The 15,147-nt window shown below is 40.7% G+C and overlaps 1 protein-coding gene across 2 annotated transcripts in view; it reads right to left on the reverse strand.

Annotated features, from left to right (window-relative positions):
• The window catches only part of ELP4 (elongator acetyltransferase complex subunit 4), a 232,733-nt gene that overhangs the window by 145,500 nt on the left and 72,086 nt on the right, over positions 1–15,147 (reverse strand). For both annotated transcript variants that reach the window (XM_029061294.1, XM_007659227.3), the window contains exon 5: positions 11,220–11,359. In XM_029061294.1, the coding sequence (XP_028917127.1) occupies positions 11,220–11,359 (140 nt within the window). The remainder of the gene's footprint in view (positions 1–11,219; positions 11,360–15,147) is intronic.

The raw sequence follows: 15,147 nt of genomic DNA on the forward strand, positions 1-15,147 counted from the left end.
TGCAGCAATATTCTCTTATGAATCAACACACACATATGGTTGTGCAGAGCATCCTGGCCACTGAGAAGCTCTAGGCTGGTAGCTAAACCATATAGCATGTTGGTGAGAACTGGCAGAATAGTTAGGGTTGAATGCTTTTATGGCTATGAGGACTTTTACTGTGTGTCAAATCCTCTCCATCCAAGAGAGCATCTATCTTGGCTATCAAGAGTAAACATTGGGTTCACAAAATAAGCAATTTGGTCATTTGTATGCACAAACTAAATCTAGATAAAACTCAGAAACCTTGTTAGCAGATAACAAGGAGGTATTTGGAGTGAGGCTTTTAATGTACCAAGCTTTTGCAGTTCCTTAGACAGAGCAAACTAACAAACCCGTTTAATTGTGATGGATGCCATGGCCGAGGAGATTGAGTTAAAGGGTCTGCAATGAAACCACTTATTTTCACCATGAAAATAATATTTCTACCCCAACAAAAACAACCCTCAAATGGATTCGCTGTGGATTATCTGTACATAATTTTAAACTCTTAGTAACTTTGAGGCTATCTTCCCTCCCTTCTCTCATTCAGTCGTATTTATTGAGCACTTACTGCGTGCAGAGCACTGTACTAAGCATTTATTCACAATGGCCACAGTTTACTACTGTGGGACTCTTACAGCCCATTGTCTCAGGACTGCCTCCCATGCCACTCAGACAACTTCCTGATCATCTTCCCAATCAATCAATCTTATTTAGTGAGTGCTTTCTGTGTGAAGAAAATTGTAATAAGCACTTAGGAGAGTAAAATATAACAGGATTGGTAGCCACATTCCCTGCCCACAACGAGCTTATGGTCTAGAGAGGGACATAGACATTCATGTAAATAAATAAATTACAGATAAGTGCTGTGGGGCTGAGGGAGGAGTGAAAAAGAATCTAAATCCAAGTGTAAGGGCCACCCAGAAAGGAGTGGGAGAAGAGGAAATAAGGGCTAGGAGGAGGAGATGTACTTTTAATTAGGCTATGAAGGTGGGGAGTGTGATAATCTGTCCGATATGAAGAGGGAAGACCTTCCAGGCCAGCAATGATGACAGGCCCAACTAATCAGGTTTCTTTTTGAAATGAGCATTTCTTCCTCCATATGATTCTTAAACTCAAGTTTGAATTGGGTGCATCAGTTCAAATGCAATTACCTTATCCCATAAGCAAACATTCAGACTAAATCATTTTGACACTAGTCATTGCCCACTTTGGGTCAGCTTTTCTTCACTAGTTGGTCCAATAATTGCCTTCAAAAAATAAACAGCAATGCAATATACCCTTGCATCAGAACAGTAGATAAGTTATATAATTAATTTACTACATTTTAAGTACGGATCAAAACTGAAAGCACAGATTTATCTTTTCTTAAAAAATGAATGAGTGCAGCTCATTGTTGTGAAATGAACATAAACTTTTCATAAATTAAAACCAATTTTACATGGTACAGTAGCCATTTTCAAAATTAATTTAATTACATGTTTAAAGTTTAATTACATTTAATTAAGCATTTACATTTAATATGAAATGAAATATCAATTAAGCTCCCTAGGATGAAATACTGTCCTGTTAATTAAAATCTATAAATCTTTTTTCGTGTTCAGTGCAAACTATTAGTTCTCAAAAACATGTACTACTGTAAATGCTGGTTTTTAGATGTAGGATTTATAGCTTGCAAGAACGGAATGGTATGTCTACAATGGCATGAAAAATAAGAAACAGAAGATTTGATCTGTTCGAGTTGTTTGAAAAATCACTTTAGCCTAAGAATTCCTTTTGTCTGTGCAAAGTTATATATTTTCATCATACAGTTCACTCTTTTGCCCTACAGATATTTGGATGCTTTAAAATAATGATAGCATTTATTAAGCCCTTGCTATGTGCCAAGAACTCTACTAGATACAAGATAACCAAGATAGACACATTCCCTGCCCAACATCAGGCTCACAAAACTGGCTGGTGAGGGAGAGACCAGATATTTAACCACCATTTCATAGATGAAGACCGTGAGGCACAGAGAAGTTAAGTGACTTGCCCAAGGTCCTACAGCAGGTAAGCGGCAGAGCCGGGATTACAACCCAGTTCCTCTGACTCCTCGGTCCATACTCTTTCTCCTATGCCACACTGCTTCTAAGTTAATATTTTTATCGGGAAATTTTCAAAACTAATATCCCCATGGGGAACAATAATAAATTATTTTAACTTTCATTCACTCAATTATATTTTCTGAGCACTTACTGCTTGCAAAGCACTGTACTAACCGCTTGGGAGAGTACAACAACAGACATTCCCTGCCCACAACCAGCTCACAGTTTAGAGGTGGAGACAGACATTAACATACATAAATATATTACCGATATATAAAGATATAAACATATGTGTTGTGGGGATGGGAGGCAGGATGAATGAAGGGAACAAATCAGGGTGATGCAGAAGGGAGTGGGAAAAGACGAGAGGAGGGCTTAGTCAAGGAAGTCTTCTTGGAGGAGAAACAAATGTTTTCAGCATATAGAGTATAATCAGTCCATAAGAAACATTTAGTAGTAGTTACAGTGTGGGAAGGTCTGTACTAAGTACAGGGGAGAACCTAGATATGAGCCAGACATGGTTTCCGGTTCACTCCGTCAGCTCGTTCCTTCCTAATCTACGACAATGCAGCCCTCACACTTCACTCTACCACCACCCTACTAACTGTACTTCAGTCTTGTATTTAGGGGCGCCGAACCCTTGCCTACGTCCTCCCACTGGCCTGGAACGTCCTTCCATTGGACAAACCACGAATCTCCCCATCTTCAAAGCCCAACTAAAACCATAACCCCTCCAAGAGGTCCTCCTTAACTACCCCCTCCTTTCCCCACTCTATTCACCCTTTCTTCTATCACCTATGCACTTGGGTCTTTACCCCTGAAGCACTTCATTCCAGGCCCACAACACTTATGCAAATATCCATGTAGTCTGTCATTCCCCTATCTGTAATTAATTTTAATGTCTGTCTCTCCCCACTAGACTCTAAACTCTTTGAGGGCAGGGATATTTGGGAGACATTATCCCTGCACACAGTAAGTGTTTAATAAATACCACTGATCGATTGATTCCTGGCTCTCAGGAGACTCAAAATCTAGATCGGGGAGCTGTCACGCAGGAAAATAAATACCAGGATAAAAATCAACAATTCGAGAGCCCCAACAGTAAAAATAATTTATTAATACTAGGAGATGGTGGTCCACTGTCTCCTTAGGTACCTCAATTCACTCATTCATATTTATTGAGCACTTACTGTGTGCAAAGCACTGTATTGTATTATAGTTGGGAAAGCACAAGAACAAGCAGACATTGCCTGCTCACAGTCTAGAGGGGGAGACAGACAAATATACATCAATAACTAAATTAATTAATAATGCTCAATGCTCCAAACAGGACCAAATTGCCACAGCCTAAATGTTGTAAGCGTGTTTCCGGTGCGTCTTCCACTCCTGAGTGGAGCTTCACTCTCATGGCGTTGGGCTATTGGATGGCTACTCTGCCACAGACTGCCATTACAGAAGATCCTGAGGCCCTGAGGACATGGAAACTTCAGGCTGTGTATTGCTACGCTTCTTTTGGCTTCCTAACTTCCTTTCTGCCTCTCTGCTGTTGTCAGTCTTTCTTTATCCTGTTAGAGCATGCTCTTTCATTGCTATTTTTCTTGTTCTACTTTCATTCTTTCACTCTGATCAAAATTTCCCTTATGTCATATTAAAGATAATTATGCATTTGTTTATCTATTTGAGAAACTAGCTTTAATGTGTTAAAAATACTGGGATTTGGGGATTGGAAAGATCAAATCTTGGGCATGCTACAGAAGATTAAATATAGGGTGATTATCGAGAGGAGAGCATTAAAGGCACTCCTTGGGACCAGGCATGATCACATGTGGAATCTGACATTTTCCCAAAGTGACAGGGAAAAGCAAGAGGTTTTAGAAAGAGACTGGAAATGTTCAAATATTGGGATAAGATCTAAGAACAGCTGAAAGTTGTAAGAGAAAATAATGGCAGATCACTGATTAATTAGCTAAGAATAAGCATGGCCTAGCGGAAAGAGTAACTGCCTACAGTGTGACCATGAGCAAGCCACTTAGTTTCCCTGTGCTTCAGTTTCTTCATCTGTAAAACGGACATTAAACACCTGTTCTCCCTCTCCCTTAGGCTGTGAATCCATGTCAGACAGGGACTAAATCCAACCTGATAAACTTGGCACCCAGTAAACACCTAAGCATGAAAATTATTATTATTCACCAAAGACATTAAAATAAAAAGATGTAGAGAGAAAAGAGCATGAGTTCCAGAATAATAATAATGGTATTTAAGCGCTTACTATGTGCAAAGTACTGTTCTAAGCGCTGCAGGGGAATACAAGTTTATCAGGTTATCCCACGTGGGGCTCACAGTCTTAATCCCCATTTTACAGATGAGGGAACTGAGGCACAGAGAAGTTAAGTGACTTGCCCAAAGTCACACAGCTGACAAGGGGTGGAGTCAGGATTAGAACCCATGACCTCTGACTTCCAAGTCCATGGTCTTTCCACTGAGCCCCGCTGCTTCTCCAAGACTAAGCCATACGGTCTTCCCACTGTCATGGAGAAGGAAGAAGCAGCCAGAGGCCAGAGGTTCAGCTTGATAACAGCTTAAATTATTTTGAAGAATGCCATCTTTACTAGACCTATTTAAAATAATTTTCTACATAGCTATAGACCCTAATGCTCAACATTTAGCACCACCATTCTTGAAATGCTCTTTAGAAGGTTCATTTAGGGTTGATAATTTTACCTCTACGTTAACTTCCACTTGATCAATATTTCAAGATCCCTTTTAGATAGTTGAAATGCAGTAATTGTTCTTTAACAATGTGATTAGAATGGCAGACTCAGTATTCTGATTGAAGGATTATTAACTGAATTTATACTTCTCCATGGTCTCCTGGATAGATTTTTAAAAGCCGTTTATTTGAAATATGAAATATCCATTTATTTATATGATGTAATAATTTACTTTAGTCATAACCGAACACAGTTGGAATACTGCTGTGGGTTTATTCCTTTTTAGAGGCAATCAAATCAATTTATTAGAGATTTCTTCTAACCAGTTCTTAGTTTACAAAGCCTACACACTAGAAATCTCAAGCAAAACATCCTTACAGTTTAAGACAACTTATTTTCTTTGATGATGACAGTATTTATCTAATTATCCCCTATTTTTCAAAACATACAGATACTGTCCCATTTTGTTCACTGGTTGGTTAGTTTAATCTGACTGGACATAATGATTTTTGGCTTGGTACTTCCATTCTAACTACAGTGTTTGCAAAATACTGTTTATCTCTATGAAGGTTGATTCAAGACTTTAACCTTGCATTTTGAAGTGAAGCTTTTGGGGACTTTTATACACTTAAAAGCACCGCCACCATCATAATAGCTATCATCATCATCATGAGTTTATGCTTACCAGTGAGTACAAAATATAATCTCACTTTAAAGAAACTATTTCAGGAGAGTAAAAGTATCAGTTAATGCACTTCAGTAGTAATTACTAAATGGCATGATAATAATAATAATAATGGTACTTGTTAAGCATTATGTGCCAGGAACTGTACCAAACACTGGGATGGATACAAGCAAATCTGGTTGGACATAGTCCTGATCCCATTTGGGGCTCATAAAATGAATCCCCATTTTACAGAGGTGGTAACTGAGGCACGGAAAAGTTAAATGACTTGCCCAAGGTCACAGAGTGGACAAGTGGCAGAGCCGGGGTTAGAACCCAGGTCCTTATGACTTCCAGGCCTGTGTTCTATCCGCTAGGCCATGCTGTGTCTCTAGATGCAGCATTCAGAACTGTTTTCCAGGAAGAAGAGTATCAAAGAAAAAAAAACAACTTTGCTGCTCTTACGTATTGTTTCAAGAGATATATAAAGTCATCTATAACCTTCCAAGCCACAATAGAACACCGAGGTAAAGGGTCTGTGTCTAATTCCCACTTGTATAAGCTTACCGAGTGCTTAATATGGTGCTCTAAACACAGAAAGCATTTAATAAATACTATGACTACTATTATATTTGTCTTTAAACAAATGCTTAAGATGCATGTCACTATTCTCAGAGATGTTAAGTTTGGACATTAAAAGACTGGCTACAACCACCCCAGAAGTTTGTACAAGTTTATACCGGTTTTGAGATAAATTAGAAAATAAAAAAGGTTTCTATAATTTTAATACCATTTTCATAATTCTGACTGTGTAATATAAGCATTAGCAGGTTTTGGTCTTGTTTCAATGCTCAGTGTTTGCTGTGAAAAATCAAACTTTAAAATTCTGCCTCGTTCCCTAAAGGTGTACAGATTGCTTTATTTACCCTCTAGTTCCAAATTGACAGCCTTGATGAACGAAAAACTGACCTTTGATCATTAGACTACTGATACTGGCATGAGGAAACATGGCAGTCTTTGGCTTGTTTACTTTCTGAAGAGCATCTAATGAAAAATATTGAGAACATTTGCCAATGTCTCATGTTGCATTAATGAATAACAATATTTAGAACTCTTTCATAATTTCATGAAAAAAATGCTTTCTAGGGCTTAAAAATATCTCACCAATTTCCATTCCTGGGAATGAGAATAATTTTGGAGGCAAGGTTAACAAAGCAGAGAACTTTCCTTTAAATTTTTGAGAAGAACAGTGTACCTTCATTATAACATTTCACCTTAGTCAAAGATTAAAGCAGTTTGGTCCTGGTGAATTTCTCATTAAGACAAAACTGCTCTTTCTTCTTCCAGAGTGCCATCTAGGTCTGGAATTTTGTCAAGACCAACTTTTATATAGCATTATAAAAAAATTGGCAATGAGGACAGGTGAGAAGGAGAAGTAATGGTAGGGGACAGGAGAGAGAAGGTGGTCCTTCTGGTGAGCAGACTAATTGCTAAACAATTCAAAGGTGATTCTATCAAAGATCATTGTGAAAACTGTACGTGTGCTCTTTGGTCTTCTTCCTGTTTCTCCCTTTTTCTGTGAAAGCCTTTCTAATATTTGACCTGAGTTGGCTCTTCATTTTTTCTTACTGGCCCTTATCTTGGTCCCTCCTTTGCTGGACTTGGGAGAGCACAGAGGGCTTTTCCCCTTATTATGGGGAAATCTCTTCTTCACTTATCCATAAATGGCATAGAGCAGGGGTACAAACTTTTCATTTTGAAAGAGAAGGTGAACTTTGGGGTACAGTGTAATGGGGTACAGAGCAACGAAGTGGTGGAGCTTTGGGGAGGAGCAATGTCGGAAAGAGCTTTGAGGATGTAGGGGAGGAAAATCTGTTTTCTCTTGATTCAAAGTGCTACCACGTTAATCCGAGGATTTATTCTATCCCGCCTTGATTACTGTTTCAGTCTCCTTGCTGTCCTCCCTGTCACCTGCCTCTCCCCACTCCAGTCCATACTTCACTCTGCTTCCAGTATCATTTTTCTACAAAAAAGTTCAGCCTATGTTTCCCCACTCCTCAAGAACCTCCAATGGTTGCCCATTCAATCTGCATCCAAGAGAAACCCCTTACCATCGGCTTGCAAGCACTCAATCACCTTGCCCTCTCCTACCTCACCTCGTTATTTTCCTTCTACAATCCAGCCTGCACACTTCACTCCTCTAATGCCAGGCTCCTCACTGTACCCCGATCTCATCTATCTCACTGCAGACCTCTCGCCTATGTCCTGCCTCTGACCTGGAGCATCCTCCCTTTTCGTATCCAACAGACAATTACTCTCCCCAACCTCAAAGCCTTTTTGAAGGCACAGCTCCTCCAAGAGGCCTTCCCCAACTAAGCCCTCATTTCCTCTTTTCCCACTACCTCTGCATCACTCTGATTAGTTCCCTTTATTGACCACCCCTTTCCCCACTCCCACAGTACATGAACATATCTGCAATTTATTAATTTATATTAATCTCCATCCTCCCTCTAGACTGTAAGCTTGCCATGGGTAGAGAAGGTGTCTTATATTGTTATACTGTCCTCTCCCAAGCACTTAGTACAGTAGTCTGCACACATTAAGTGCTCAATAAATACAGTTGAAGAGAGGAAGAATAGGAGGAAAAGATGGGGAAAGAAAAACAAGGGGACAAAAGGGGATAAGAGAAGAGGGAGTTGAGGGAGGAGGAGAAAATGAAAATTATAATACTCATTCCTGTCATGATGTTCCCTCCTCCTCCTCCCCAGAAGTTAGTCTCAAAGTTCAAAGAGGGGAAGCCATCTTTTCACCTCATCCCCACCCAATCCACCCATGCCAGGGAAATTGATTGGGGACAGAAAGGGATTCACGCGAAGGGCAGTGGCATCCACCATCTTCGACGAGCCGTGGAAATGCCATCTCTGGGAGAGGCAAATTCTGCCGCCTCCACCAAGTGGCATCCTAAACTGATGGCTTACCTTGCTTACTGCCTGTGGCCTCCTGTCATTCATTCATTCAATAGTATTTATTGAGCACTTACTATGTGCAGAGTACTGTACTAAGTGCTTGGAATGTACAAATCGGTAACAGAGACAGTCCCTGCCCTTTGACGGGCTTACAGTCTAATTGGGGGAGACAGACAAGAACAATGGCAATAAATAGAATCAAGGGGAAGAACATCTCATTAAAACACCCCTGCATCAGCTCTGGAGCTCCAAATCCTGTCCCAGTCCTGCTGACTTCCCCAGGGTACCTGGCTATATTGGGTGAGGTAGATGAACAGCTCCTCACAGGGCTTAAAAGCCAGGGAGAAACTTCTTGCGTTCTGTTCTGGTTCTTGTGAGGAACCGAAAAGTGGTGGCAGCACCCTCCTCATCCTCTGGGCAGGAGGCAAAAGATGGAACTAATATCTTGGCGCTTCCTTTGGTGATTTCCAAAGGACAGGGCAAACTGGCCTTGGCTGCCCACCACCCTCTCAACCTTCTCACTGTATCTCGAGCTCGCGTATCTCACCAAATGCTCACCCATGTCCTGCTTCTGGCCTGGACTGCCCTCCCTCCCCATATCCAACAATTACTCTCCCCTACTTCAAAGCCTTACTGAAGACACAGCTCCTGCAAGAGGCCTTTCCTAAGACCTCTTTTCCTTTTCTTCAAACTCCCTTCTGCATCACCCTGACTCGCTCCTTGTATTAATTCCCCCTCCCAACCCCACAGTACTTTTGTACATATCTGTAATTTATTTATATTAACGTCTTCTCCCCATCTAAAATGTAAGCTCAATGTGGGCAGAGAATGTGTCTGGTATACTGCACTCTACCAAGTGCTTAATAAGCGCTCAATCAACACAATTTACTGACTGACTCTCAAACTCAGGGCAACGTGAATCTTGTCAGGTTATCACCTCTCACACTCCCTACTATAACAGGAGATGTGCCTTACTTCAGGACCTACAGGATGTCAGGGATCAAAAGGAAAAAGTGTTATTAGTGGTCCAGGGGGCCACTGGGCACACAGCATGCCAGCTGCAGAATAATGGCAGCAAAATACCTACACTGAGCCTGCATCAGTCCAGGGTGGACAACCTGGTCATCTCTAGAACTGCTCAAGGAGAAGGTTCATGTTTACTAGAATCAAAACAAAGAAATCTCTGGAAAAGTGTTTCTACATACTCTCAAAGAGGGAAGGAATTTCCTTGAAAGGGTTCCTGCACTCAGTCACAGGAATGGAGGAAATTGCTTATCCTAATGGATTCTTTGATGGACTGGGAACTAAAGGAAGGAATAATAATAATAATGATGGCATTTGTTAAGGGCTTACTATGTGCAAAGCACTGTTCTAAGCAATGAGGAAGATACAAGGTGATCAGGTTGTCCCACGTTGTCCCACAGTCTTAATCCCCATTTTACAGTTGAGGGAATTGAGGCCCAGTGAAGTGAAGTGACTTGTCCGACAGTAACACAGCTGACAAGTGGCAGAGTCGGGATTTGAACCCATGACCTCTTGCTCCCCAGCCCATGCCCTTTCCACTGAGCCATGCTGCTTCTCTCTGTGAAGCATCTGGGTCTTTGGATTTCTTTGGCTATTAAATGTACAAGGCTTTGCTGCAAAGGAGAGTGTCAACCAGATTTTGCTGGGATGGTACACCCTGGTATATGGGGTCAGCAGGTTGCTTTAATAAAGAGGATCTGTCAGAAGCCATGATCCCAGGTATGTGGTCTTTTGGTAATGGTTACTTAGTGGGAGAATCCTGTTACCCAAGTGGGTGAGTGGAAACAGAAAGCAGAAGCTAAATCAGTCTCTCTCATCACCAAGAGCTGAGAAGAACTCTTCGAAAAAGGCAGACACCCAATGTGTGAGAAATACTCAGTTTATGTAATTTATAATTATAGTTTCTGCAAAAATAACCAAGGGGCCTACCCAGTAACAAGACATGGTCTGCAGAGAGAATGGACCCCAAACACTGTCAAGAGATGGCAATCCCAAAGGGGATTTTGTTGGGCACCAGGTTGAGGAGAGCAGGGAGGGACCCTCTTGACTATAAATTCGTTGAGGTCAAGGACCATGTCTATCATTTCTATTATTTGGTACTCTCCCAAGCGTTTAGTACAGTGCTCTGCATACAGTGAGCATGCAAGAAATATGATTGATTCATTGACCCTCTCTCCCTTCCTTGCAGGAATATTGTGAGGAAAAATGATAACTATTGTAGAAGCACTTTGGAAAAATAAGAGGCATCACAAATTCAAGGCATTATTAGTATTACTATTATTATTATTATTATCCAAAAGAGCGAGGGGGAGGGAAATCAATCTTGTCGTTGATTTTAGTCCAGGCAAATCAATCTTGTCACTGATTTTAGTCCAGGGGCAAATACCCCCATGTGGGTTTTGCTCCCATATTTGTATAAACCTCAGATATAAAAATGAATTCCTCAACTCCTAAATTGTCACCATAGCTGGGTTATTTTATAATTGAACTTAAAGGTTGCCAAAAAATAAAAACAAAAATACAAATGCTGATTTTTGATTTTCTGTCATATTATGTACTTGTGGTAGAGATGAAAACTAAGCATTTTTAAGAAAGCAGATTATTTCATCTGGCTATTTTTATATGGACCACAAATTTGGTCAATTTCCAATTTTAAACAGCAGTGGTTAAAGACATTTCCAGAAAAAAGGTAAAATATCTATTCATCAACCTTTGAAAACACAGTTAAGAACTAGACAGAACTTACCCTGGTTCCACTTTAGAACGTGAAACTATTTCTTCTGGAAGGAAAAATCTGTGCCATTTTATGGACTGGATTATCTTCTGGGACATTCTTTTTGACACATCATAATAGTGACCAAATCTTGAAGTTGATGCAGGACTAACCTATTAAGACAATCAATGTTAATCATTTTATTTCTTTTACAATCACAACCTCAATCAATAGTATTTCCTGAGCAACTACTATTCACAGAGCACTATACTAAGCACTTGAGAGTGCAATAGAGTGCAATAGATATAGGAGAGATGATTTCTGCCCAAGAAAAGAATACACTAAGTTGCGAGGGTGATGGCACTAAAACCAATTATATGTATGATGAAGCAATTGAATACAAGTGCTACGGAATGCAGAAGAGAAGGGGTGAATGAATACCCAAATGTTTAGATGTCAGGGAGGTGCTGAAGTGGCAACAGGAAGAAACGTAGTGTGAGAAAGTGAGAGATGAATCAGGGAAGACCTCCTGGAGGGGATATGACTTCAAAAGGTCTTTGAAGATGAGGCTAGCAGTGGTTTGTAGAATGTGAAAAAGGGAAGACAGTTCCAGGCAGAAGGGAGTGTGTGGGCAAGAGTCTGGTGGCGGGAGGGATGAAAACTGAGCACTGTGAGTAGGTTTGCTTCAGTGGAATGAAGCATGCTCCTGGGGCATAAAGGGAGAAGAGAGAAGAAAGATCAGGGAGACAGACAGAGCTGCTTGAGATCCTTAAAGCTGATGGTCAGGCTTCTGACTGATGTGAATGGGCAACTACACCAAGGTATTTGAGAAGTAGAGATGTGTGCAGAATGTTTTAGATTGAATGATCTGGCCAGCAGAGTCAAGTATGGACTGCAGAGGGGAGAGACTGGGTCCAAACATACCCCTGCCTAAACACATTAGTCCCGTGTTTATGGAGCCAATATGATTAACATCAGTTAGCCAACATGTTTAGAAGGAAAAAAAGGTCATGCTTGACCATTTCACCTCTGAGTACTAAAGCAAAGTATACCAGCTGCTTGATTCCCTAGAATCTAACTGTAGGTTAGGTTACAGGCAACAGAGACTGTACTTTTTACCATGATCTTAAGTGCCCTTGTCCATTTTAGGAGTTTGGAAAATTAAATCAATTTACTTAGCTCATCGACAGGAACAACCCTATCCTTCCAGCACAGACCCTTTCCCCTGAGCCCCGTGAGGAAGATAAATAGTATTCGATTGTATTTATTGAGAGCTTACTGTGTGCAGAGCACTGTACTAAGCACTTGTACTAGTAGCAACTAAAAAGGTAATGGTATTTAACAAGTGACTACTGGGTGTTATGCATTGTATTAAACCCTTGGGAAGTTCAAGGACATTGAGCCCTTTGGTCAACCTACAAGTTAAAGCTAAGGGAACAGAGGAAAAAGACATCAAAAGGATGAAGGTATAAACTGCACTTTAAAATGCAAAAGATTTCTAAATGAGAAAAGCCAGAGAAAATTTGAATAAAAATTTGGATTGATCCAAACCAATTTGGACTGGATTGACCTAAACAAATGAAATAACTCTGATTATACAATGCCATCCTGAAGGATGTGACCATGCCACCGAAAAATGAACGGCACCAGACATGGCTAACATTTCTCTGTTGAAATGCTAATCTGAGAGACAGCAAGAGAGAGAGAGAGAGAGAACCTAGTAAGGACGGTGTGGAACCTGGAAGACGCAGCGGGTGAGCTGGAAGTGCAGAATGAACAGCATGGGATTGCTGCTTGAGCCACAAGCAGTCAAAATAACCTGACCAACTCATTCAGGCACACGGCTGGGTGTTGCTGACATTTGAACTAAGTTAGATTGGGAAGCACTCTGGGCACTAAATGGGGGAGAGGGTGCTTTATAATAAGCAATAAAACAGACCATTTGAAGTAGATTGGGTTACTGTCACTCTTAGACATGGAAGTGGTAAACGAGGTGTGCGACTCATAAATCTGTCATTTCAATAGCACACAGCTAACAACTGGCAAATTATTATTCAATGTAACCATGTAAAAGAAGTTATCTATTATGTAATCAGAAATAAGGACTAAGTATCATGATTGAAACTCACACCAGAACTGATGGAAATTAAATACGAAGATGGTGTTCCCAGGGAACCACAATGTTCTGAGAATAAGGGGAGGATAGCCGGGAAGAATGATGAGAGATTTAAACTCTGGAGATCCACACATGCAAAAGACTAACACTGCACATAGACATTCAGGAACTTGACCAGTACATGTAACAATTAATGTGGGGAAAGTAGGAAAAGGTACTGATTTTACAGACTGAACATGCTGAAGGATGAAGAGGGTCCACATAAAAGAATATGGGGGACTTATCAGATATTTTATAGTTGTGTGCAGAATGGAAGGTCCACCTCAGAGAACCTCACAGCACTAAACAGTAAATGTGTAGGTCAGGAGTCAGCAGCCTTACCCTACAGCATCCAACACGATGAAATCTTTGCACAGGTAATACAAAACACATATCAACACAGCCTACTTCACTGTGAATGTAATCCTTTTTAATATTTGCCCTCTAACCCCGTCTACCCCCATAATGCCTGGTTGGATGGGGCTGGGCAGAAAATACTCTTCTTCATTGGGGGCCTTCTACGACTCGGTATTTTAGGGCCCCTGTGTGACATGTGACCTCAACCTCCTCTCCATTAACTCCCTCCTCGCACCTCTACAATTTGGTTTTCACCCTCTGTCACCTGGTGAGGCCACTCTCTCCAAGGTCACCGATGATTGTCATATCTCTATTGTCCTAATCCTCTTGGACCTCCCAGATGCCTTTTATCAATTAATCAATAGTATTTATTGAACTCTCTGTAAAGCCCTGTATTAAACACTTAGACCACAGTTGAATTTAAAGACATAATCCCTGTCCTCAAGGAGCCTACACTCTACAGAAACAGAAGGAGCCCAGGCCTGGGAGTCATTCAGATTTGGGTTCTAATCCTAGCTCAACCACTGTCTGCTGTGTGACCTTGAGCAAGTCACTTAACTTCTCCGTTCCTCACTCCCCTCATCCGCAAAATGGAGACTCAATACCTGTTCTCCCTCTTATTTGGACTATAAACCCCAAGTGGGACCTGATTATCTTTCAGTAAGGCTTCACAAATTATTATTATTATTGTTAGAGGGGAAGACAGACACTAAAATAAATTATAGATAGGCAAAGCAACTAAATACAAAGATATGTATATAAGGGGGAGTGGGAAAGGTAAGTATCTAATTGCTTAGAAGATAAGGATTCAAGTGCATAAATGAAGCAGTAGACAGGGTAACAGGGAGGGGAAATGAGATTAGTCATAAAAGCTATCCTAAGAAGATGTGATTTTAGTAGGGCTCTGAAGATGGGGAATACGGTGGTCTGCCTTTAACACTATAGACCACCCATCTCCTGGAACACTGATCTCATTTTTCTTTCAGAGTCCTCTCTTTTTCTACTCCTACCTTTCTGGTCAATCCTCAGCTTCTTTCATTTGCTCCTCCTGCCTCTCACACCTCCTTAATTATGGGAATTACTCTAAAATTTGGGGCTCCCCTTCTCTCCTCAACCTATTATCAAGCCCTGGAAAGTTGCTCCAATACTATGGCTTCCACTACCACCTCTACGTGGCTGATTCCCAAATCTATTTTGCTAGCTCTGACCTCTCTCCTTTGCAATCCCAAGTAATTGATTTTTAAAGGCTAGATGTAAAATAATAGAAATCATAAGAGTCACCCTTTAAAATCCCAAAATCAGACTAATATTTTTTTGGATCTTACATACAGTACAGTAAATTCTTTCCAATCCACCAGAAGAGTGATTTGATAAGTCCATTAGTGGTTCGTCCAGCTCCCAATCCGCACATCCAACTTGTTTTTTGGGTCCATCTTCAATTCTCAAAGC

This window comes from Ornithorhynchus anatinus, chromosome 3 (genome assembly GCF_004115215.2).
Source record: "Ornithorhynchus anatinus isolate Pmale09 chromosome 3, mOrnAna1.pri.v4, whole genome shotgun sequence".
NCBI lineage: Eukaryota > Metazoa > Chordata > Mammalia > Monotremata > Ornithorhynchidae > Ornithorhynchus > Ornithorhynchus anatinus.